The following is a 23002-nucleotide window of genomic DNA, read 5'->3' as shown; positions in this document are numbered from 1 at the left end:
ACTTAACTCATCTATTTAGTTTTTTATTCTAATGATTATACTATTTAAAAATTTTTTATTTTTTAAAATTGATATTGAAGAGAGGGGAAAGGAGAAAGAATGAGAGAGAGAGAGAGAGAGAGAGAGAGAGAGAGAGATATGAGTGAAACATGCCTCCTGCACATGCCACAACCTGGAATGGAACCAGAACCTAGGTTTGTGCCCTGACCGGGAATCAAACCCTCTATCCTTCAGTGTACAGCACAGTGGTCCAACCAACTGAGCCACACCAGCCAGGGCTTAATGATTATACCTTTTATGTCAAGAAGTTTTATTGGTACTTTTCTTTTTTATATATTCTCTTGTTTTATACTTACAGTTGGAATTTCCTCTTGCTTTTTAAAAAAATTATTTTGTATATTTATTTTAAATTTTATATCATTTAGTTCTAGCATCTAATGTTTTGATGGGTCGCATTTTACTGCTTCTTGTTTCAATTGACTCTTGCTTATGGTAATTTATTTCCTCATGTACTTGTGAATTTTCATTATGAGCTCAGGCTTACTGAAACATTTTAAGACTTGGGTTTGATTTTTTTAAAAAACAAGAGCTAAGATCTAAACACTTTTCTTTACAAAATTTCTTCTAAGACTGATTTATCCTTATATTCAGGACTTTGCAAGCATCTTGGTCCGACACCTTCTGGGTGTTTCAGGCTGTGTTTCCTGTATTTCACATGTGGGCATCTGCTCTGAAATTCTGCTCTGAGATCAGCTGGTGCCACCAGAGCAGCCACTTGACTTTAGTCCTTTTTTTATCTCCCTGGATTCATCCAAATTGTCTTCCCCTCCGAGTATTTATCTTATTTATTTACCAATTCACTTATACTGACTTTTTTAAAATTCAGAATTTTCAATATTTATATTTAGATCATTATTTTATTGTAGCGTAATTTACATATACACAAATCTGGATATACAATTTGATGAATTTTTAAAAATGTATGCATGTGTGTACTTACCATCCAGATCAATATATGGTGAATTTCCAACCCATCCTACTTCCCTTTTTGCCTTTCAAGTCCCTTCTTAGAATATTTTGAACAATAGCCATTCTACCATATTCCCAGGAATCAATGTATGAATTTTCAATTAAAGTTTGCCTCTATAAGGTTACTATATGTATGTGTGGTTGACAGGATTTTTGAAGGGGTTTGGTCCTCATCTCCTTCTCATGTTGTCTTTTATTTACAATTTGTTCATCAGAGCTTAGCATCAATTTTGGGGTTTGTGGTTTTGCTTCTCCTGTACTGTGTTTTGTGTGAATAAAGTTTTTGATATTTGTCTCTCTTAAAGGCACTCCGAGTCATGGGGAGAATAATGCGTGAGTGTTGGTACGCGAATGGGGCAGCCCGCCTAACTGCCCTTCGTATTAAGAAGACTATTTCTCAACTTTGTGTCAAAGAAGACTGCAAAGCCTAATGATGATAATCATGTTAAAAAGAAATCTCTCACAGTTTTCTTTCTCATTTCTCCTCTTTCCATGAATGTTTTTGCCTTTTTTGTTTTTGTTGTTGTCTACCTCAGAGATAATGCTGTACAGTATTTAAGTGTGCAAAGGCAGCATGGAAAAATAACTCTAAAATCAAACAGGAGTTGACTTTGTCCAATCTTCATGTTGTCTTTAATTTTATTAGAAAAGCAACACATCAACTGATGTATTTAATAATAAAGATATTGTCAAGGTGTAAAATAAGCTATATAAAATGATAAGCATTATTAAGGTTTTATTTTACTTGAATCAAGAGCATATGAATGACTGGGGAAAAGTGTGTTAAAAAAAGTATGTTATATCTAACCAAAACTATATATCATTCCATCTATGGTGTTCTCTATTTTTTTAATTAAGCAAGATCTTTTTGAAAAAGTAAATCTTGCTTCGAATCTTAGTATATAAAAGATGAAAAAGTGGAACTGCCCAGTTGGAAGATGGAAGTGAGGTCCAGGTCCCAGTTACTTGGCCCCCACCCCTACCCCTACCTTTCCCTACTCTTCATAATCCATCACCACGGCATTCCCACCCCCAAGCAAACAGTTTGAAAGCCACTAAATTTGTTATTTCCTCTCATTTACAAATGAGATACCTGATATCTGGCGACATGGAGAAATGTCTCAAAGACGCACCACCAGAGGTAGAGCTGGTTCTAGATCTGAGCCCTGTGACAATCCACACTGTAGAGTTAGTGGTACTGTTAGTTCTGACAGTACTTTTCTCCCTGTGCCAAAACATCTTTCATGATGATATCTGTGGTTTAGTAAAACAGAAGACAAAATGAGTTATTTTTACAGACTCCTTTTTTTTTTTTTTTTTATCCTCACCCGAGGATATTTTTCCATTTTTTGTACAGATAGAATGGGAGGGGGAGAGAGGAAGGGAGAGAGAGTGAGAAACATCGATGTGAAGGGACACATCGAGTGGCTGCCACCCACACGACCAACCAGGGCCGGGGACAAACTGCAACCGAAGTACGTGCCCTTAGCGGGAACCGAACCCGGGTCTCTCCGGACCGCAGGCCGACGCTCTAACCGCTGAGCCAAACTGGCCAGGGCTACAGACTCATAATGGACCTGCATAAACTCTTAGGACAATATCCATTAACGTTTTCTGCATCAAAATTTCATAGTCACCCTATTTGTTAGAGAAGTATTAATGTTTTCTAAAAACTCCCAGAGATTAATGAAGTATAAGGATCCATTGTCAGAAGATGTCTTTAAGTCGCATTTCAGAGATCCCTATTACTTTTGTGCATACACATTTAGAAAGAACAGAAAGTGAAGAAAACGAGAACATACCTTGAGAGAAATTACAAAAACTCTTAAAGTATAACAACCACATTCTATAAAGGGTAGCAGTAACCGTAAGTAGATATGTTCCCACCCTTTCCAAACAAGTGAGTGGGCGTGGAAGAGGCTCCTGATAATGTTGTCTTATTCTACTTCCTGTGGAGACAGAAGTGATGAACTCTGAATAATGCATAGAACATCACCCATTTCCTACAAATCGACAATTCTTCATTGGTGAAGGAATTTAACATAGTCTCTTTTATTGTTCTAAAATATTATTTTCTAAACTCTGTTCCTTAGAACACTCTCCTACTGAGATGATGCAAGGCCAAAAGGATTCTTTGATAGATTCCTAGAAGGTGATGCCACACATTAGTGTATCGTGTGCTTTGAGGAGTCTAGCAGTAAAGATATGTTACTTGGACTTCTTTAGACTGAATTTCCCAAATTATTTGACCATGAAACTCTTTTATTAAGACGAGGGACGACTTTTTACTATCCCACACTTTAATGTTCTGAAGGGTATACGTATATATTTTCACAAAGACCGTAATGCAGTGCTTATAATTTATTTCTCTGTGGAAATATGTTACTGAACCATATTCATTACACTGGGATGAGATACCAAAGGCAAAAAAGTGACAGCTGTGGTTTGTTTATACTTTCACTCTTGTCCATTCTATAAATAATGTGGGGCATCCCATATCCCCCTTGCCACCGTATTGAGCCCAATAGGGAAATTAAAAGATAAATAGGTTCTGCCCACAGGGATTTGAAACTCTAATTTGACTGGGAACAGGGATGTAGGTATGTGGGGAGAGAAAGCAAATTGACGAATACATATATCACAAAGTAGATGTTTTGAGTTCTATGTGACAAATTGCTTTCAATTTGCCGCACATTCAGAAAGTATCTTTGTTTGGCTATTCCAGACAATCTAAGTCATATGTGAACTTTTAAAAAGTGCTTATGTGAAGGATTTTTTTAAAAAGCTTTTGTGAAGGGAGTCATCCTGCTCATGCTTGTTGTCTTCATTTCTCATAGATTGTTTCTGCATGTATGAGAATGAAATTATTTATTTACTATGGTTGTACTATAGTTTCAAGTAAACAAAAATAATATTTCCTGTTTTATTCATTATGTGGGGTGAATGTACTTAATTTTTAAGAAAGCATGTTTTAACCTCTTTGTTTTCCTTGTTATTATGTTTATAATATTTGTTTATTTGAGTGTGTCCAAGTATAATTTTTTATGGTTCAATTTTTAATCCAGAGAAATCTGTACATTTTGAGATATTTTTTCTTGTTTTTTAGTTGGATAGATATAAGTCTTAACTGAATAGTCTTATGTTTCAATTATCAAGTACATTATTTTTAGGAAAGGCGGTAGATTAACAAAAATGATTAGAAAGAGTCAAAAGTTCTAATTTTTCTTAACTTTCAAAATTATCAACAGAAAGTGCTCACTTACAAAGATAGGATCAAGTTTAGAGCATTAAGGTAAAACTCACTGTATATATCTATGCTGTAAAACTTCGTATTATTTGTTTTTGATGAAATCTTATTGTATAATATTTATTTCTTTTGAATTGTGTTAAAAAGAAAAAATATTGTTCTTGGCCTCAACGTGTCAGTGTTCTTTGCTCCTTTCAAATATTTTGTTTGGGTAGAATATAAAGCTTGGGAAAATGCTACTTATGAAATTTCAGTACTGTATGAAGTAGTGATGGAATATATATGCAGTGTCACTTCCTTAAAATAAGGAAAACATTTGTTGACAATTATTTCAGCATGAACTTTTTCCTTATAATGTATGTGTGTAATTGGTATAGATTCTGTCGTGTGATTTCTTCTATGTCTAAAATATTTGGCATGTCACATCTACAATCTTAATTTACGCTCTTACTTGAAAGTTAAGTGAAATATGACTGTCGTACACTATTTTAGATGTAGCACTTGCTTTTCATCTTATCCTTTCAATTAACTTTGCATTTTAAGTTCCGTGATTGTATGAAAATAGTATCCTATTGCAGTGTCTGAAGACTTAAAAATCAGCTTTTATTTAAAAACAAAGATCTGTAATAGCTTCATGAGAAGTTCCATAATAATTTAGTATTACATTTACTTTAGTAGAATTAGAAAAGAAAACTACTGCTATGCTGTAATGTTGCCACCACGTGACTTATTGGGGCAGAGAGAGCTCAGGGCTGCCTTAGAGTTTACGCAAAAGGACCAGGGCACCTACCAGCAAATCATCTGAGAGCAGGGACCCCACATTTGCCATTATACAAAGTTCAATGCAAAATGTCTTGGCCAGAAATAATTTTTGATTAATTATTTAAAATAAATATGGAAATGTATTTTGTTTAAGTAAACTTATTTAAAGTATGGACATTTTATTTTTCATCAAGAAGTTAAGAAAGAGCAGCAAATGAATACTGTTCATGGCAGCTGATGTCTTCAAGAATCATTCCTTTAAATAAATTTACAAATACAACATTTTAAGTTACTTGGAAATGTGTAAGACTTAGTGTCTTAAAATGCCATTGCTGTGATCTTTGAAGATATTCTAAATATCATTTCTTTTATGAAACATATTACTTCTGTGTTTGGTAATGCTTTGTATTAGCTCCCTCCATGAACTGCCTATTGTGGACTTCGTGCACTACTTAGTGAAGAGACTAATCTTTTGCTCCTGAGGGCTTCTTCTAAACAGAAAAAAACAAAAAACAAAACAAAAAAAAATCTGTTGAAAAATAAGAAAATTTATCAAAGTGTTAAGGTTAAAAATCTTCTATAATACAGGCAGTTTTTCCAAAACATTTCAATGCAAATTTTCAGATGTTTGACTTTTTTTTCCCCCTCTAGGTTTTCTTTTATGTTTCATTATTTTTCTCACCTCCTTTTCCCTCACTGTCTTCCAAAATTATCTTTAGTCCCTAATTTTAAAAAATGACTAGTTACTATTTAATTTAATTATCCTAACACTTAGCCTTCTAACAATGGAGAATCTCTTGGTAGTCAAATTATTTCTGATGTGTCACAGACAAAAACAAAACCAGATCTTGGGAATTGTAAAGGATGTAAGAGATTTTATAATTCAATTCCCATATTTATAGATGAAGAAACCGGAGATCAGGGATTAAATGTTTGCTAGTGATTAGCAGAACTGACATGAGAATCCAGTGGGGACAACCACCACGGTGCCCTACTATATTCAACATTTTCTAATTAAAAATAATTAACAGGCATCGAACCCTGCCTTGAATGTATACTATCTGATGTGCAATTTAACAGTGATGATCAAATCCTACTCTTTATTTCTGCTGAAGTAATTTGCTCACTCATGGTGAGGTCAGTGAGAAAAACTAAAATAGGCTAAAGAAGAGTTTTAAATAGCTAGGTAGAGCTGAATAAATTTTAGGAATTGTGAGAACGTGGAATTTCTTAGTGCGAGTAATGATAAGAAATGCTTCATGCCCTTTCCCTCTCCTTTCTCTAGGATTGTGGTTTCTCTTCATGCTTTGGATTGGGAGTGAAAGATGATTTGGTAGTTGAACTTGTGACCATGTCTAATACATATTATCTTCTCTCCTTGTCTCTCATTAGTTTCTCTTTGGAACTCATTTTTTATTACATTAAAACATAATATTTCCTCAATTCTAAACACTCTGTAATAATTCCTGTTCTTCTAGTGTCCCAGCCCCTGTCAGATTGCTATACACCGAACCTCTTAATAAGATTTTAATTTCTCATACCCCCACTTGAGAGGTGGCATCTCATGCTCCCTCTAGTAATTTTTCACTCGGCATGATGCAGCAGGTGTTTGTTAAAGGGAGAGAAGGATTTCTCTTACATTTTACAATCTAGTTATATTCTAGCATTCAGCTGGTCTATAAGGAATGTGTCTACATTTGCCTTAGTGCTAAAGTCCACTTAAGAGATGGTGACTTGAACAGAGAATGTGAAATATATGTCCCATGATGTGATTGCTACAGTTATTCCTGCTGTTTCATACCATTGCTTTGTCTTGCTTTGGCCATCTTTGAAAATGAAGCTATTATGCCATATAGTTTGAATATAATATTATATTGACATTAAGTAATAATTTCCACTTTAATTTCCCTCTATTAGGAGCTTCCAGGATACTTCTTAATTCAATTGTAGATTTAATACAACATTTGGGAGAGGATCTCATTTTGAATTTTCAGATATGACTCTATTTTCTTATTATTGGCCCATGTTATCCTACACAAAGTTTTTCTCTTCAGATCTAATCATTTTAACTGCATGGTGTTTACCCGGGAATACGTGAACCTGAATGGTCAAATAGCTGCCATGAATCTGAGTGCATCGGGAATTAGCCTACGCCGAGCGTCCCCAGATCCATCCTGTGTGCTCTGCACAAACACACCCAGCTGAGGGCACATAGGGGCTGAAATCCAACCCGCACTGGCTCCTCAACTCGGAAATAGTTTTATATTTTGCAGAAAAGTGTCTGTGTGCTTATATACCTTCAGGAAAGAGCCCTGCTTACACATCTTCAGAAAATGATCATTAAAATGTGAAAGTGGTTTTTGGCATCTGCAAATATAATAGAAAACTAAGGGGGGGGGGGGGCGAGACATTAGATTTTTATCCTAGCATTTCCAAGAGAGCAAAAGAGATTGTATGATCTATCCTGTTAACTAAAATTTTCAACTCAGATATTCTGCACCAAAACACATGGACCCTAATTTTGATATCTCCGTTCAGTTTTCATTCCTGGTGCAAAATATTCATTGACTTTGCCTAGAAAGAGGACATTACATGCCTGCGTTCTGACTAATGCAGGTATACAATGAGATTTACCAATGTCTCCATTTCCTCCAGTAGGCTAAATGCAAGTAATTGGATTTTTTAAAACAATCCAACTCTTTTTTTTCCCCCTTTACATAAAGTAAGGGTATCTGAGCCAAATTATTAAATTCCAGTTCATTTCCACAACGACCAGTATCAAGCTCTTCTACTCCTTCTGGTCCTAGACTGGAGATTATTCAAATTTAGTCTGAGTTTCAGGTTTTAAAATGTCCTAAAAACAGAAAATTCGATTCAGATCTCCAAATAGGGCATTTTGGATTGGCTTTCAAAGTACTAATACTAATTATACTTTTGGTAGTGTGACTTTTCTTGTACCTAAGAGCATATTACAAATGTCAAAACCACTGCAGTTTGACATTGCAAAACATGCCTTGAACTTTTGAACTACTGAACTACTGTGAAAAAAAATCACTGTTGTAAAGACTTACTGTAAACTTGTTGATATTCTTAAGTATGTAAAAGATAGTACCTTTTAATAGATAGGCCCAAATGAATGTATGTAAGGAATACAAAAAAATAGGTTTTAAAATGAGAACTGGGCAATAAATGGTATAAAAAATATGCAGATGGCAATTTTAATAGTTGCAGTTAATTGTTGAAGCTGAAGAGAATTCCAAATTCCAAAGAGAAATGAATGATATTCAGGTGTTTCATTAGTTTCTAGTCTGTGGAAATATGCATTTTATAGTAATATATATACTTATTTTGTTTAGAAATAATAGTATTTTAAATTCAGTGAAAACTCAGTGATAGCCTTCATACCAAAATGTTTAACTTTACCAACGGCAAGTCATAAAAGTATTTATTTTAAAGCTTTTTTAATAGCATAATTTTCAGCCGCTTCCAGATGTAAATACTTATCGGCCTAAATGTTATATTTTTATGTATGCATTTTCTGAAAATGTATTGTTTTGTAAAGTGGCAAAGATAATAAATTAAACACTCCTCGCACTTGTTTCTGTGAAGCATATAGAACTCTATTTTAAATAAAAAGAAAATGTGTCATATTTTGGTTTCTATGAAATTTATGTTCTATTATTTTAGAATTGCATTTATATTTGCATGCATTATGTGGAGGGGGTTTTGGAAATGCAAATGTTGGCTTCAGTGGGCATTGAATTTTGCTTTCTTCCTTCCTGGAAGAGACCCTTCCTTCTTCAGCAGCTATTTTTCTGTAGGGGACTTAGAACAATAGTCCTCTTTGACTTTCCCTGTACACTAACCATTCTTTGCATTTATTTAAGCATTTATTCAAAGAATACTGGGTTAGCCTAAAATAGTTTCTTTTACATTTAAACATCTAAACACTCAGGGGGTCTACAAGCGCTTTAGGCACATGGAAACTGACCACATCTCTGCGCATTTCCGGCATCCCCCAGCTGCAGCCCCAGCTGTTCTGCTTCCTGCTGTTGCTGAACTTGCCACACACGTGCCTGTCCTGGGAGATGCTCCACTCCCTCTGCCTGCATTGTTCTGCCTCTGGATATTTGCATGGTACCTTCTCGGCGCCCTTTCCAGAGTAGCACCCCTGGTCATTCACTATCCATTTGGTCTGTTTTTGTTTTCTTTTAGTACTTTGCATTAACTGTCATTATATTATATCATATATCTTTTAGTATATAGTATCACAGCGACTAAATCCTTGAGCACTAGAAATAGGAGTAATTTCATTTAAGTTTGAAGAGGTAGTTTTAAAACATTAGGAGTAATATGTTGTTTTGCAGAGTGAAAAATACTCTGTGGAACTCATCACCACCGCCCCCAAATCTGTAATAAACCTTAAGGAATCATTATAAACCCAACCAAGAATAATTTAGCCAAAGTCATAGTGGCTGTTGCAGAATAACATTATGAGAAACTTAGGTTGTTTGGTTTATATTTTCAACCCCACAATGATGTCCCTGCACCCTCAGGACCTAGCTTAAGAGAGGCAGGACACAGTGTTGGTTTTACCTTTTGTCCGGGTTCTTAAGTACTTTTAACCGCCCCCCCCCTTCCATTTTGGGGCAGTTTTGTCATTGTCTTGCATTAAATGAGTGCTAACCAGATCCACAAGCCAGATATTCTTGCTTAACAGTCATAAAGTCAAGTTCTCATCTGGCTAAATTTAGCTGCTTCTTGGAGTTGTAGGGAAAGTGAAAACTATTTATAATGTGAATTTAATAAAGGCAGTAAAAGAGTTGCCTTTTTTTTTTTTTTTTCTCTTTATTGATTTTAGAGAGAGAGGAAGGGAGAGAGATAGAACATCAACGAAAGAAAACATCAATCCGTGGCCTCCTGCATGCCCCCCACTGGGGATTTGGACCACAACCTGGGCACTTGCCCTGACCTGGAATCGAACCTGTGACCTCTTGGTGCATGGGTCAACGCTCAACCACTGAGCCACACCAGCTAGGCAAAGAGTTACCTTCTTAAGAGATTTAGTAAAGAACCTCGAGGATTCCACCCTTACCTTTTTTCCCTAATGGAAAATATTTGGAGACAGCAGGCAGATGAAAAATTTCAAGATGAGCTGTATAGCTGGTGTGAAGTAGGTGTCGTTATATGGTGCTTTCCCCCTACATTTTAGTGTGTTTCAAAAGCAAAACAAAATATATTCATAAGAAAGAGAAAAATGAAAGATTATTAAAGGCATGACCCCAGGATTTGTAAAGCGCACACCCGGGGGCAGGGGGAATCATTTAAAAAGGTCTACCTCGTAATTCCATCTCCGCATGAAGAAATTTCCAGGTGCCACTGAACTGTGTGCAGTAAATTTTAAATATAATCAAATTGGGTTTAGAAATACTAATGGTGATTTCATAGAAGAACCCTTGCTTCAGCAACTTAGGAAATTACACTTGATTTTCTTTTGAGTGTTACTCAATTGTGCTTGAAATTGTTCATTTGAACTCCTCTAAACAAGAAGCAGGTGGTTTGATGTGGGTTGTTTAACATTTACACAAAATGCTCCAAACACAATGCACTTTTGCCCTTTGAATGTCGTCCAGTTTTTATTTCTCGCTCATGGCCTGTCCTTCTTTGGCCATTTGATTTGACCTCACTGCATTTCTGAAAGGAATTGGTTCAAAAGTGGTTACCGGCTAGGGAGCATTAGACTATTTTTATAATCTTCCAGCTAAAGCTTTTAATGTGGCAACTGCTGGTTACTGAAGCATTTTAAGAAAGAGGAACTGCTGAGTTTGCCTTTAATTTTTAAATGGAGAAACACAAGGTGACACAACCACGTGAGCTGTAAGTGAACCAGAACCAGGGAATGCGGCTTAGTGTTGTGCACAGAACAAAAGCGAGACTTTGCAAAAACATTTCAATTCTGTAACGCAGTCTTTAGCTTTGCTTTTACATAATACATGAACTAGTTCATGAAATTCACTTTTTTCTAAGTTAGCTTTTCCTTCACCAGAAACACATGGGTGATATCATGAACTTCCTACTGAGAATCTACTTGCTGCAAAGTACTTATTAAATATTGCAAATTTACAAGCAGGTAGGAAAATGAATTGCAGAAATACACAGACTTGGCTATTTCTTTATTTTTTAATACTTAACTTACTATTTTTTTTTATTACAGATATCCCTCCTTTTTCCCCCTTTGACACCCTCCTCCTGCCCTCCCACCTTTTCCTCCATTTGACCCCATTCCCGCCACCCCCCTTCACCATATCGTTGGGCTTTTTTGAGAAAGAGAGAAACTTTAATGGAGAGATACATCAATCAGCTGCCTCCTGCGCTCCTCCTACCAGGGACTGAGCCCCAAACCCGGGCATATGCCCTGACCAGGAACCAAGCCAGTGACATTTTGGTGCATGGCAGGACACTACCAACTGAGCCACACCAGTCAGGGAAGACTTGGCTATTTCTTTATTTCTTCTTTCCTTTCTTTTTTAAAATTTATTGATTGATTTTTAGAGAGCGAGAGGAAGGGAGAGGGAGAGAGAGAGAAATATCGCTGAGAGAGAATGTCGATTGGCCGCCTCCTGCATGCCCCCCACTGAGGATCGGGCCCTCAACCTGGGCACGTGCCCTGACTGGGAATTGAACTTTCTTGGTGTATGGGTCGATGCTCAATCACTGAGCCACACCGGCCGGGCATCTTCTTTCCTTTCTGAAACAAACTTTTGTAGAAGTAGGGTCCATTCTCTGTCCCATCTCCTCTCCGCTCACTCACGCCTCGAGATACCGCGATTGACCTTTTTGCTCTCCTTGCTCCTCTAAAATGGACTTCTCTACACTCACAAATGATATAACCTGGCGCAAAGAACATGGGCCCTCTATGATCTTTGACACAGAATGACTTCTCCCAGAATTATTGTTCTTATTTCTGAAATACTGCTTTCTTCTGGTTCTTCTGGTTCTCGTCCCCCTTCTCCTGTGTATTTTTCTCTGTGTTCTTCACACATTTTTCTTTTTTGCATGTCCCTAAAATGCTAATCTTTACTCAGGATTCTGCTTTGGCTCTCTTCATCCTAAATCTTCCTTCTTGGTGAGCTTATTTATTCTTTTGTCTTTAACAAACGTGCATATTTGTTCCAGAGTCCACTTCTAAGATCCAGTCCTCATTTTCAGCTGCTTCCTGATGTATGCACTTGACTGTACCATAGTTACTTCAGACTCAAATGTCAAAATGTACTTTTGTGTGTGTCTGACTTATTTTGCTTAGCACAATGTTTTTGAAATTCATTCATGTTGTTGGATGTGTCTGCTGCTGTTCTTTTGTATTGCTGGGTACAATTCTAATGTATCAACATGTTACAATTTGTTTTTCTGGTCGCCTGTTGAACACTTGGATTTTTCCACTTTGGAGCTATTATGAATAAATCTGTCAGGACTATTCATGCATAAGTCTTTTGTAGATATATGTTTTCATTTCTCTTGAGTAAATAAACAGGAGTGCAATTTCTGGGGCAAATGGTAAGTGGAAATTATTGTCGAAAGTATTTGTAACATTTTTCACTTTCCCTATCAATGAGAGTTATAGCTGCTCCAGGTTTTATTATTTTAGCCTTTCTAGTGGAAATGTGTAGTATCTCACTGTTATTTTGCATTGCACTTTTGTGATAGCTAATGATATTTAGATTCCTTTCCTGTGAGTATTGACTCATAAACTGTGAAGTATGTTAAAATATTTTGCCTGTTTTTATTGTTTTTTCCTTATTATTGAGTTGTAAGTGTCCTTTATATATTCAAGATACAAATATTTTCTCAATTTAACTCATTAACTTATTTCCTTCAAGAATCTTAAGCTCTTGCCTATGATTCATTCCTCTTGTTCCAACTCAAAATCAAGTTGTACTGTTTCTTTTTTTTTTTTTTTTATCCTCACCCCAGGACATTTTTCCACTTTTTGTTCAGACAGAGCAGGAGGGAGAGAGAGAGAGAGAGAGAGAGAGAGAGAGAGAGAGAGAGAGAGAGAGAGAGAGAGAGAGAAACATCGACGTGAAAGGGACACATCGAGTTGGTCCACCCCCACAACCCAACCAGAGCCGGGGACAAACTGCAACCAAGGCACGCACCCTTAATGGGAAGCGAACCCAGGTCACTCTGGACCGCAGGCCGACCCTCTAACTGCTGAGCCAAACCGACCAGGGCTCGAATTGTACTGTTTCTGCTTCCTTAGTATACCTATCTCTCCTCTCCATCTTTATGCCACTACTGTTTTATTTCATTTCCACTCCTGTATGTTTTCTCCCTTTCAAATAACATTAGCCATTGTTCTCAATAATAAGTATGATGGCTCAAAATAAAATAAAATAAAATAAAATGAATAATAAAAGGTGGGACAAATCCTATTCTCCTTTCCACTTATCAAATAAGGACAAGCAAGTTCTATATACTTTGACCAATAGATTCCTTGGAAACGGAACATCTTCCCAGAATTTGGCAGTATTTTCCCTTTGCAAATAATATGTTGTCCTGGCTACTGGAACCGGTCTTCTGAGCCCAAACCTAGTTCTACTTGCTGATAGCTTTGTCTTGAGTTGTCCATATTCCAAATGGTTTATATCCTCTTCAATTTATTGAGATTTGATTTATGGCCCAGAATATGGTTTGTTTTGGTGAGTGAGGATTCTGTGTACACTTGAAAATATATGTATTCTGTAGTTTGTGTGTATTGTGGTCTATGACTATAAATAAAATCAAGTTGCTTAACAGAGTTTTCAAGTCTTTTTATCCTACCTGATTTCTCTATTCTATCAATTACTGAAGGAAGTCAATTGTGAATTTGTTTGGTTTCTTCTTTCACTCAATCAGCTTTTGTTGACATATTTTGAAGTTCTGTTTCTAGGGGCTTACACATGTAGATTTTATGTATTTTTTTAAATCCTCACCCAAGGGTATATTTATTGATTTTAGAGAGAGGAAGGGAGAGAGAGAGAGAAATATCATTGTGGTAGAGAAACATCAGTTGGTTGCTACCTATAAACACTCTGACTGGGGATCAAACCTGGAGCCTAGGTATGTGCCCTGACCAGGAATAGAACCCTCAAACTTTTGGTGTATGGGGTGATGCTGCAATCAACTGAGCCACCTGACCAGGGCAGATTTTATGTATTCTTGATAACGAATTCCTTTATTGTTATGAGATGTCTCTTTTTATGTCTCATAATATTTTTATTCTGAAGTCTATTTTGTATGATATTAGTAGAGACACCGCAACTTTCTTATGATTAGTATTTGAATGGTATATATTTTTGCATTCTTTTGCTTCCACATATCTGTGTTTTATACTTAAAGTGGATATCTTGTAGATAGCATATAATTATATGCTATCTTTATCCAGTCTGACAGTCTTTGACCTATAAAAATTGGAGTGTATAGACCATTTAATAATTATTATGTTTGATTTTAATTTATTATCTTGCTATTTTTTGTATTTGTTTCATCTTTTCTTTTCTTTTTAGTTTGTTCTTCTTATTTTGGATGTGGTCAGTATTTTTAGTGTACTAATTTATTTCCTCTATAACTTATTAGTGATAATTCTTTTTTTAGGGATTGTTCTAGGGTTTACAACTTTTTTTTTGAATGATTTTTAATTAATTAATTTATTTTTGTTGCAGATGTTTCTCCTTTCCCCCCACTGTTTCCCCCTTCCCCCCTCCCTCCCTGCCCTGTCCTCACCTTTGTTGTCCATGTCCATACATGCATATAAATTCTGTTTTTTATCTCTCCCCCACCCCCTCTTCTGGGGATTGTAAGTCTGTACCCCACCTCCACATCTCTGGGACTACCCCATTCCTCAGACTGTTATGTTCATTATATTCCACAAATAAGTGAGATCATATGATACTTGTCTTTCTCTGTTTGGCTTGTACAACTTTTTTTTATTTTACTTTATCATAATCTACCTTCAAATACTGCCATGTCAGTTTACATATAATGAAAGAATTTTCAAAATATATTTTTATTTTCACCCTCATGTCCTTTGTGCTTTTGTTATCATGCAGTTTACTCTTATATATGTGTAATTCCACAAATACTAATTTAATTTTTGCCTTAAGCTATAAATTATATTTTAAATGATCAAATGAAATTAGACATTTAATTTTTTATTTTTTGGTATGTGCCCCTAGTGGGAACCGAACCCGGGGCTCTCTGGTCTGCAGGCCGATGCTCCAAACTCTAACTAAGCCAAACCAGCCAGGGCAAATTAAACATTTTAAATGAGGGCTATTTCCCATTATATTTACTATGCCCAATGCTCTTTATTTCTTTGTGTATTTTTGAGTTTTAAGCTGATACTATTTTCTTCAGTCAGAAGATTTTCCTTTAACATTCTTTATACAGCAGTAAATTTTCTCAGCTTTCATTAATGTGAAAATACCTTTAATTTTTGACGAATATTCTCACTGAACATAGAATTTGAAATTAGCGGGTTTTTGTTTTTTGGCAACTCTTTAAAGGTGTTGTTTTATCATCCTCTAGGTGCGCTGTTTCTGATAAGGTCAGTAGTAATTTGTATCTTCCTTTGCTTGTATTCTACACACACACACACACACACACACATACACACCCGCCTGCCATTTCTTCGCTGTCCTAAGGATTTCCCTTGTCATAGGTTTTTGGCTATCTGATTATGATGGGCCTAGAAGTGGTTTTCTTTGTTTTTTATTTTACTTTTGTTTTTGTTGAATTTCTTGGATCTGTGTATGTACAGTTTTCATCAAATCTGGAAAATTTCTCTGACCCTAAGCTTTTTTCAGATTTTTTTTCTACACATACACTATCTTCTCTTTCATAGAGGGTTTCAAGTCCATGTATATTGGACAACTTGATAGTGCTACATTGGTAACTGAAATTCTGTTCATTTTTTTTTATACTTTTTTTCTCTCTTTGCTTCAATTTGATTCGCTTAGATTGCTTATGACTTAGAGTGCATTACTTCTTTCTTTTGCATTTTCCAATCTCCTGATATACCTTATAGTGAAGTTTTCATTCCGAATACTGTATTTTTTAGTTCTAATATCATTTGGATCTTTTATACCATTTCTTTCTTCATTATTTTCACATAGTTTTAGTCCTTGAGCATATTTATAATAGCTGTTTTAAAGTCTTGTATTTCTCTGGATCTGTTTCTTTCAACTGCTTCTTCTCTTGTTTACGGATTATATTTTACTTCTCATTTGCTTGGCTAGTAACTTTTTATTAGATCCTGGATATTGCAATATTAACTTATTAAGTATCTGGATTTTATTTGTCATCCTTTCTGGAGATTTGAAGTTTGATTTAGAAGGCATTTAAGGGGCTTGAAGAACAGTTTTTTCTTTCAAGTCTTGCTTTTTAAACTTTGTTAGGGAAGTCTTAAAGTAGCCCAATCCTAGGACTAATTTAACCACGTTATAAAGGTGTGATCTTCCTGGGATTTCAACTGAATGCCCCAGGTTTTAATAAGCTCTTTGCACTCTGCCTGGTCAGTACTCAAATATCTAGTCCTGTGAGATCTCTGAGAATTTCCCAGTACACAGTTTCTCAGATAATGTTCCTTGCCTTGTTTCATAAAAATGCACGTAAGTGGCACCAGTGAGCGTTTAGCAAAAGACTCAAGGGGCCCTGGCCAGTTTGGCTCAGCGGTTAGAGCGTCGGCCTGCGGTCCGGAGAGACCCGGGTTTGGTTCCCGCTAAGGGCACTTACTTCAGTTGCAGTTTGTCCCCGGCCCTGGTTGGTTGTGTGGGTGGCAGCCACTCGATGTGTCCCTTTCACATCGATGTTTCTCTCTCTCTCTCCCTTCCTCTCTCTCATCCCACTCTATCTGTACAAAAAATGGAAAAAAACAAAAAAACAAAAAACTCCAACACAGGAGATGTGAAAATGAGTATTTAAAAGACTCAAGGGTACCGCAATGCAAACTTGGAAGCTATTTCTCTGTGAAACTTGCTCCTGTTCTGCAAATATGAGTTATCTTAGCCGTGTCTTTTTTTTTTAATTTTTTATTTATTAATTTGTTTTTGTTACAGATGTTTCTCATTTTCCCCCCCATTGACACCCTCTTCCCCTTCCCTCCCACCCCATCCCCAGCTTTGTTGTCTACATTCATTGGTCATGCATACATGCATGTAAGTTCTATGGCTTATTTCTTCCCCCACAACCCCCCGCCCCCTGAGGCTTGTCAGCCTGTACCCCACCTCCACGTCTCTGGGTTAATTCTGTTCAGCAGTTTGTTTATTTTGTTATATTCCACAAATAAGTGAGATCATGTGATATTTGTCTTTCTCTGCTTGGCTTGTTTCGCTTAGCATAATACTCTCCAGGTCCTCAGACTTCTCAAGCTCCCACTTCTGTCTCCTCAAGACCGCCGTGCTTACCTTGTTCCTCCTTTTGCCTCGCAGTCCTTCGTGAAGTGCTTCCCGGGGAAGGTCCTGGACCGATGGCGGGACACTTGTTTCGTGTGTTTTCCTCGTTCCAGGGATTATAATCATGTGCTTCCTATGCTTATATATCTGGAGACCACCAATATTTTTATATATACAAATATATAATGTTATATATAATATAAAATGTATAATATTCCATGTATATTTCACATATCTATTTTGCACTTCTATTGCACATATATTTTATTTCAGATTTTTAACTTTTTATGGCAGGAAGGCAATTATAGTATTGCTAGTCTATAATGAACGGAAACAGAAATCTTTGTTTTTAATTTTTAAAGCTTTTAATGTCTTAAATTTGTTTTTCTAATTATTTATCGAAAAACTTGACTATTTATGTACTAGGTCTCTGAGACTCAATCAAGTTGAACGCATCAACATAAATATCTCAGATAAGACCTTGGACACCTTTAATAGATTGTATGTATTAACAACAGCAAGAGTTGCTGGGGACAGGCAATGAGAAGATCCGGAGAGCTTCACAACTATTTGTTCATATTGAGGAGCTGGTATAAACCAGTGAGTGTCAGCCTTTTCCACCCGATAGCACACATTCAACTAATTACTAAAATCATGTGACGCACCCAAAAAATTGTTTTTTGCTGATCTGACAAAAAATAAGTATAATTTTTATTGTTTACAAATAATAATAATATTAATAATGGTAATTAACTACCTTTTTGTTCCAAAGTGACTTTTTAAAAAATCAGGAGCTTATACTTGTATATAAGATTATTGTACCTAGAATTAACCAATCAGATGCAGTTTTATTATGTGATATGACCAATAAGATGCAACTCTGCTTTATGACACTGGATGGCTGTTGTTGTGTTGGCTGTTGTCACTTTGTTATTTGACAATCTAAGGAAAGAGGTCAGTGTCCCTGACTGAGCAGTCAGGCATTGCATGTTTTAAAAATTCTTGTGGCACTCCGGTTCAAAGTCACTGGCGTAGACAGATGGTGGGAGATGGTGAATGATAATAACTTTTGAGGGGTGGAATACTTCTAAGCAGTGCAAAAATCTCCAAAATTATTCCTGCAATGTTAAGTTTTATTGTAGGCATAGTTTGAACATATTTTGTGTGGCACCTGCATTACTTGCATCTTTAGTATTATTAGTTCTTTATGAAATTTACAATTTTACAAAACTCTAGAACAAAACCCTTGATTGTTATTCTAAATGGAAGTAGATAATTATATACACTTTGACACTTCTATCTTATTTCTAAGAGTCGCAATTTCTTTTTCTCCTCCGGAATACCTGGAATTAGAGCAGAAAGTGATGAACATGCTTCCTAAGGTGGTATTTATGCCCCCCCCTTTTATTAAATACATTTTTTTATTGATTTGTAAAAGAAAGAAAGTGAGAGGGAGACAGAAACATCAAAGAGAAAGAAACATCAATGTCAATTGGTTGTCTCCAGCACGGCCCCTGCAGGGGATGAAGCCTGAAACCCAGGCATGTGACATGCCTGGAAATGGAACCAGTTACCTCTTGGTGCATGGGATGATGTTCAACCACTGAGCCACACCAGCTGGGCTATGCTCACCCTTTTTTTTCTTTTTTATTCTCACCCGAAGACATTTTCCCATTTTTTGTTCAGATAGAGTGGGAGGGAGAGAGAGGAAGAGAGAGAGAGAGAGAAACATCGACGTGAAAGGGACACATTGAGTGGCTGCCACCCGCACGACCAACCAGGGCCAGGTGGGGACAAACCGCAACCAAGCCACATGCCCTTAGCGGAAACCGAACCCGGGTCTCTCCAGACTGCAGGCCGACGCTCCAACCGCTGAGCCAAACCGGTCTGGGCTATAATCCCTTTTTAACTCTTTTTTTTTCTTTTCCTTTCTGATTGTGTGTATTCTTCCATTTCTCACTTTTTGTCACTCAAAAATCAGTAGATAATGTGAATTATGTGGTGAGAACTGATTTAGAAGGAGAACAGAGTTTTGCTTCATTAATTCCTCCTTCATATGGCTCGGTCACCTCTGAATTATGACCCACAAAAAAAAATCTAGCTTAACTAACCTGCAACATTACAGAAAATAAGTCCATTTTCTAATAATATATTTTTAAAATATCGTACTCTATGCTACAGACCATAACAATAGTTCTTAACCATAGTTTTCCTGGTATTTTAAGAATCTGATGAGTTCTCTTCACATAACAATATTGTACACGTGTATATACTCATGAGATTTTGCATTCAATTTAAGGCATTTTTAAAGACCATGAATTTACCCCATGTTAAGGTACTCTTTTGGATGAGGATGAAAGAGAAATGTATGTTTTGCTTGAGACAGGGAACTGACATGTGTTTTTGTTTTACTTTCTTTTGTTCGTTTTTATTTTATTTATTTTAGTTTTTATGTTATCACCATTTATTAAATGGTTTCAGCTGTTGTAGCTGCTGTGTGTCAGCCTGTTCTTAAAACGTAAAATGCTCTTCCACTTCTTTCTGTCCAGGAAAAAAAGATCTTCCAGGTTATATGCCAACTGGACAAGGAACTCCTGTGGTGTCAACTTCAGGGATGGCGCCATCTGGAGAGGGAGAGGTTCATGGTACATTCAACTGTGGCTTCCAGAGGTTTTGAAAAAGGAGGTCGCAGAGCATTTTTTAAAATGTAAATTATTTCATTTAACTCTTTTTAGGTAAACTGTTTTTTCTAAAAATGGTGGCAATAATATTTTTAATCTCACACGCTCTTCCAGAAACTTGCCACTGCCCCATCTGCGAAATGTATTTCTCCTTCACTTAAGCTTATGGGTCCCCTGTGACTGTCTTAATGAAAAGAATGTAGCAAAAGTGACACACTTGCCTTCTGAGGCTAAGTCATAAAAGGCAATACATCATATCCTGGCTCACTATTTCTCTCAAAATGTTCACTCTTGGAATTCAGTCACATGTTGGAAGCTCAGGGCACGTGAAAAGATCACGTGTAGGTGTTCTGGCCAACAGCCCCAGTAAAGAGCTCAGCCAAAAGCCGGTGTCAGCCATCAGGCGTGTGAGTTAATAGGCCCTCGGATGATTTCAGGCTCCAGCCTGAGAGTCCTACCTAGGCTGTCAGTCTAACAGCTGAGGCCCCGAAGACATCATGGAGCAGACAAAATGTGAATTCAGTCCTCAGCCTTCGAGCTGTCCCTGATAAGGCTGAGTTAAGCAGAGATAAGCAACACCCAGAGTCTTCCTCAAACTGCAGATTTCTGAGCAAAATAAATAGCATCCTTTAGGTCCTTAAGTTTTAGAGTGGGTTTTATGGGCAGGTGTAGATACCTGGGACACATTTTTGATTTTGAAGTAAAGTGTGGCCCAACTCAACCTAATAGATGTGGTAGCAGCTTTAGGACCAGAAGGCGGGTGGAAATGGAAAGCATCTTTACAGGATCGTTATTGAAATCTTAAAGGGGTCAAAGAGACTATTAGAGGAAACCTCATGGACCATGAGAAAGCTGTTGGTGAGGACTTAAGAGAAGAAAATGGCATTTAAAGCTAGAAGAAAGGGGACTCTTTGATGTAGTGATGGAAAGAAAGTTTAGCAACAATGTCTCCTGCAGTAAGGTAGAAAATAAGATATATACCTATTTCTGAGCCGAAAAGATTTGCAAAAAGAGGTTTGAAAGTGCATTGCCTCTTATCTGCTTCTAGCTTCCTGTAGTAAAATGTAAGGAAAGGATATGAGCTAAAGAAAGAAATGTTATATATAACGTCTCCAAGACTTGCTGGATTGGAAAAGAAAACTGTTTCTCATTCCCAGCCTCTCCAGATGGCAAATGATGCTAAAATTAAGATATGGCTTCTGAGTAGAGATCAAATCCAGGGTGCTGTCAGGAAAAGATGTCTAAATATAAAACCTTTTGTTAAGGCCTCATAAAGTTTTTAAATAGTGCCTTATAGACCATTTCAAACAGAAACAAGGCCTTCCAAAGATCTTAAATGGTGCTTCACAGATTCGCTCCATAAAACAAAAGAATTTCTAGGAATCTTAAGGTAGATGTCCTTAAAGAGGGCTCAAGTTAGAAAGAGGCTTATCTCAATAACATTTGGATATATTGCATTTGTCTAATGAGGTGGATTATAAATTGATTCATAAGAAACCCACAAAGTGTTTAAAGGAATTTTTCTTACCTTCTACTGAAAAAAATAGAGACGATACAAAATTGAAAGAGGCCTTTTTGTTCCCAAAAGTCTATGGGCAAGTAGCAGACAAAGAAAACAGCTCAACTGCAAAGATTACCTACATTTTAGGGAATAGAAAAGGTAAGTTAATGTATCGAAAGGGGCCCAAAGGCAAAAAGCTATAGAGAATTCCTAGGTACTAAGACTGAGCCTTAATCAAGGAACTGGTAATATGTACCTATCTGTATTTCAGAATTGTTATGAACCAGTGACAGCTAAATTTCATCTGTTTTCACTTTTTTAATGTGAATACATCTAATGGTTTTCCTCCATTTATTACATCTTTGTTTGTTAGGTGTTTGCGGAATATTTGAAAAATCTTTTTAGTTCACAATTCTGCAGATCAAGAGGAATGGCACTCAAAGTGCTAAACCCAAGGAACCACACCCAAAGAACTTCATCTGATTTTGAGGACAATTTCTTGGACCTCAAGCCTATGCCTGTAAAGCTTGGGCCAGGGGTGATGGGGTAGAAATTAGCATATTTTGCATGTGAAAGAAATGTGAATTGATGTGGCCTGAAAGTGGATCATGGGAGATTTCATTTCTAAGAATAGTGGAGGCAATATTCTTTTGGTCCCAAATGCTCTTCCAGAATGTTGCCACTTCATCATTAACAGAATATAAATCTCATCCCTTAAAACCTGGGTAGAGCCCTGGCCAGTTTGGCTCAGCGGTTAGAGCGTCGGCCTGCGGTCTGGAGAGACCCGGGTTCGGTTCCCGCTAAGGGCACGTACTTCGGTTGCAGTTTGTCCCCGGCCCTGGTTGGTCGTGCGGGTGGCGGCCACTCAATATGTCCCTTCACGTCGATGTTTCTCTCTCTCTCTCCCTTCCTCTTTCTCCCTCCCACTCTATCTGTACAAAAAAATGGAAAAATATCCTCAGGTGAGGATTAAAAAAAAAACAAAAAAAACCTGGGTAGACTATAGTGACTACCTCAAAGAATAAAATGCTGCAAAATTGATGCTGTGTGGCTTCGGAGACCAGAGCAGATATTGAAATAGAACTTGCAACTAAGCCTTCTCTTGGAATGCTCACCTTTGGAACCTCACGTGTGAGGGAGCCCAAGAGACCGCGTATAGATTTTGGATGGCAGTACCAGCTAGGGTACCAGACAATATCCAGAAAAATTCCAGACATGATTCTGCCCCAGCCTTCAAGCTGCCCCAGTGACATGAATGGAGTAGACATGAGCTCTCCCTACAAAACTTGGATCAGATTATAGAATCAAGAGCAACATACATATCACATTTTAAGCCACTAAATCATGAGGT

General features: G+C 36.9%; 1 protein-coding gene across 3 annotated transcripts in view; it reads left to right on the top strand.

The window, feature by feature from the left end:
- ACVR1C (activin A receptor type 1C) overlaps nt 1-1643 on the top strand; it is a 79443-nt gene extending 77800 nt beyond the window's left edge. For all 3 annotated transcript variants that reach the window (XM_036254229.1, XM_036254232.1, XM_036254230.1), the window contains one exon: nt 1335-1643. In XM_036254229.1, coding sequence (XP_036110122.1) covers nt 1335-1460 — 126 coding nt within the window. In that variant the 3' untranslated portion in view covers nt 1461-1643. The remainder of the gene's footprint in view (nt 1-1334) is intronic.
- The last annotated feature ends 21359 nt before the right edge of the window (nt 1644-23002 follow it).

Source organism: Molossus molossus, unplaced genomic scaffold, assembly GCF_014108415.1.
Source record: "Molossus molossus isolate mMolMol1 unplaced genomic scaffold, mMolMol1.p scaffold_m16_p_11, whole genome shotgun sequence".
Classification (NCBI taxonomy): domain Eukaryota; kingdom Metazoa; phylum Chordata; class Mammalia; order Chiroptera; family Molossidae; genus Molossus; species Molossus molossus.
This window is presented reverse-complemented; position numbering and strand designations above follow the sequence as displayed.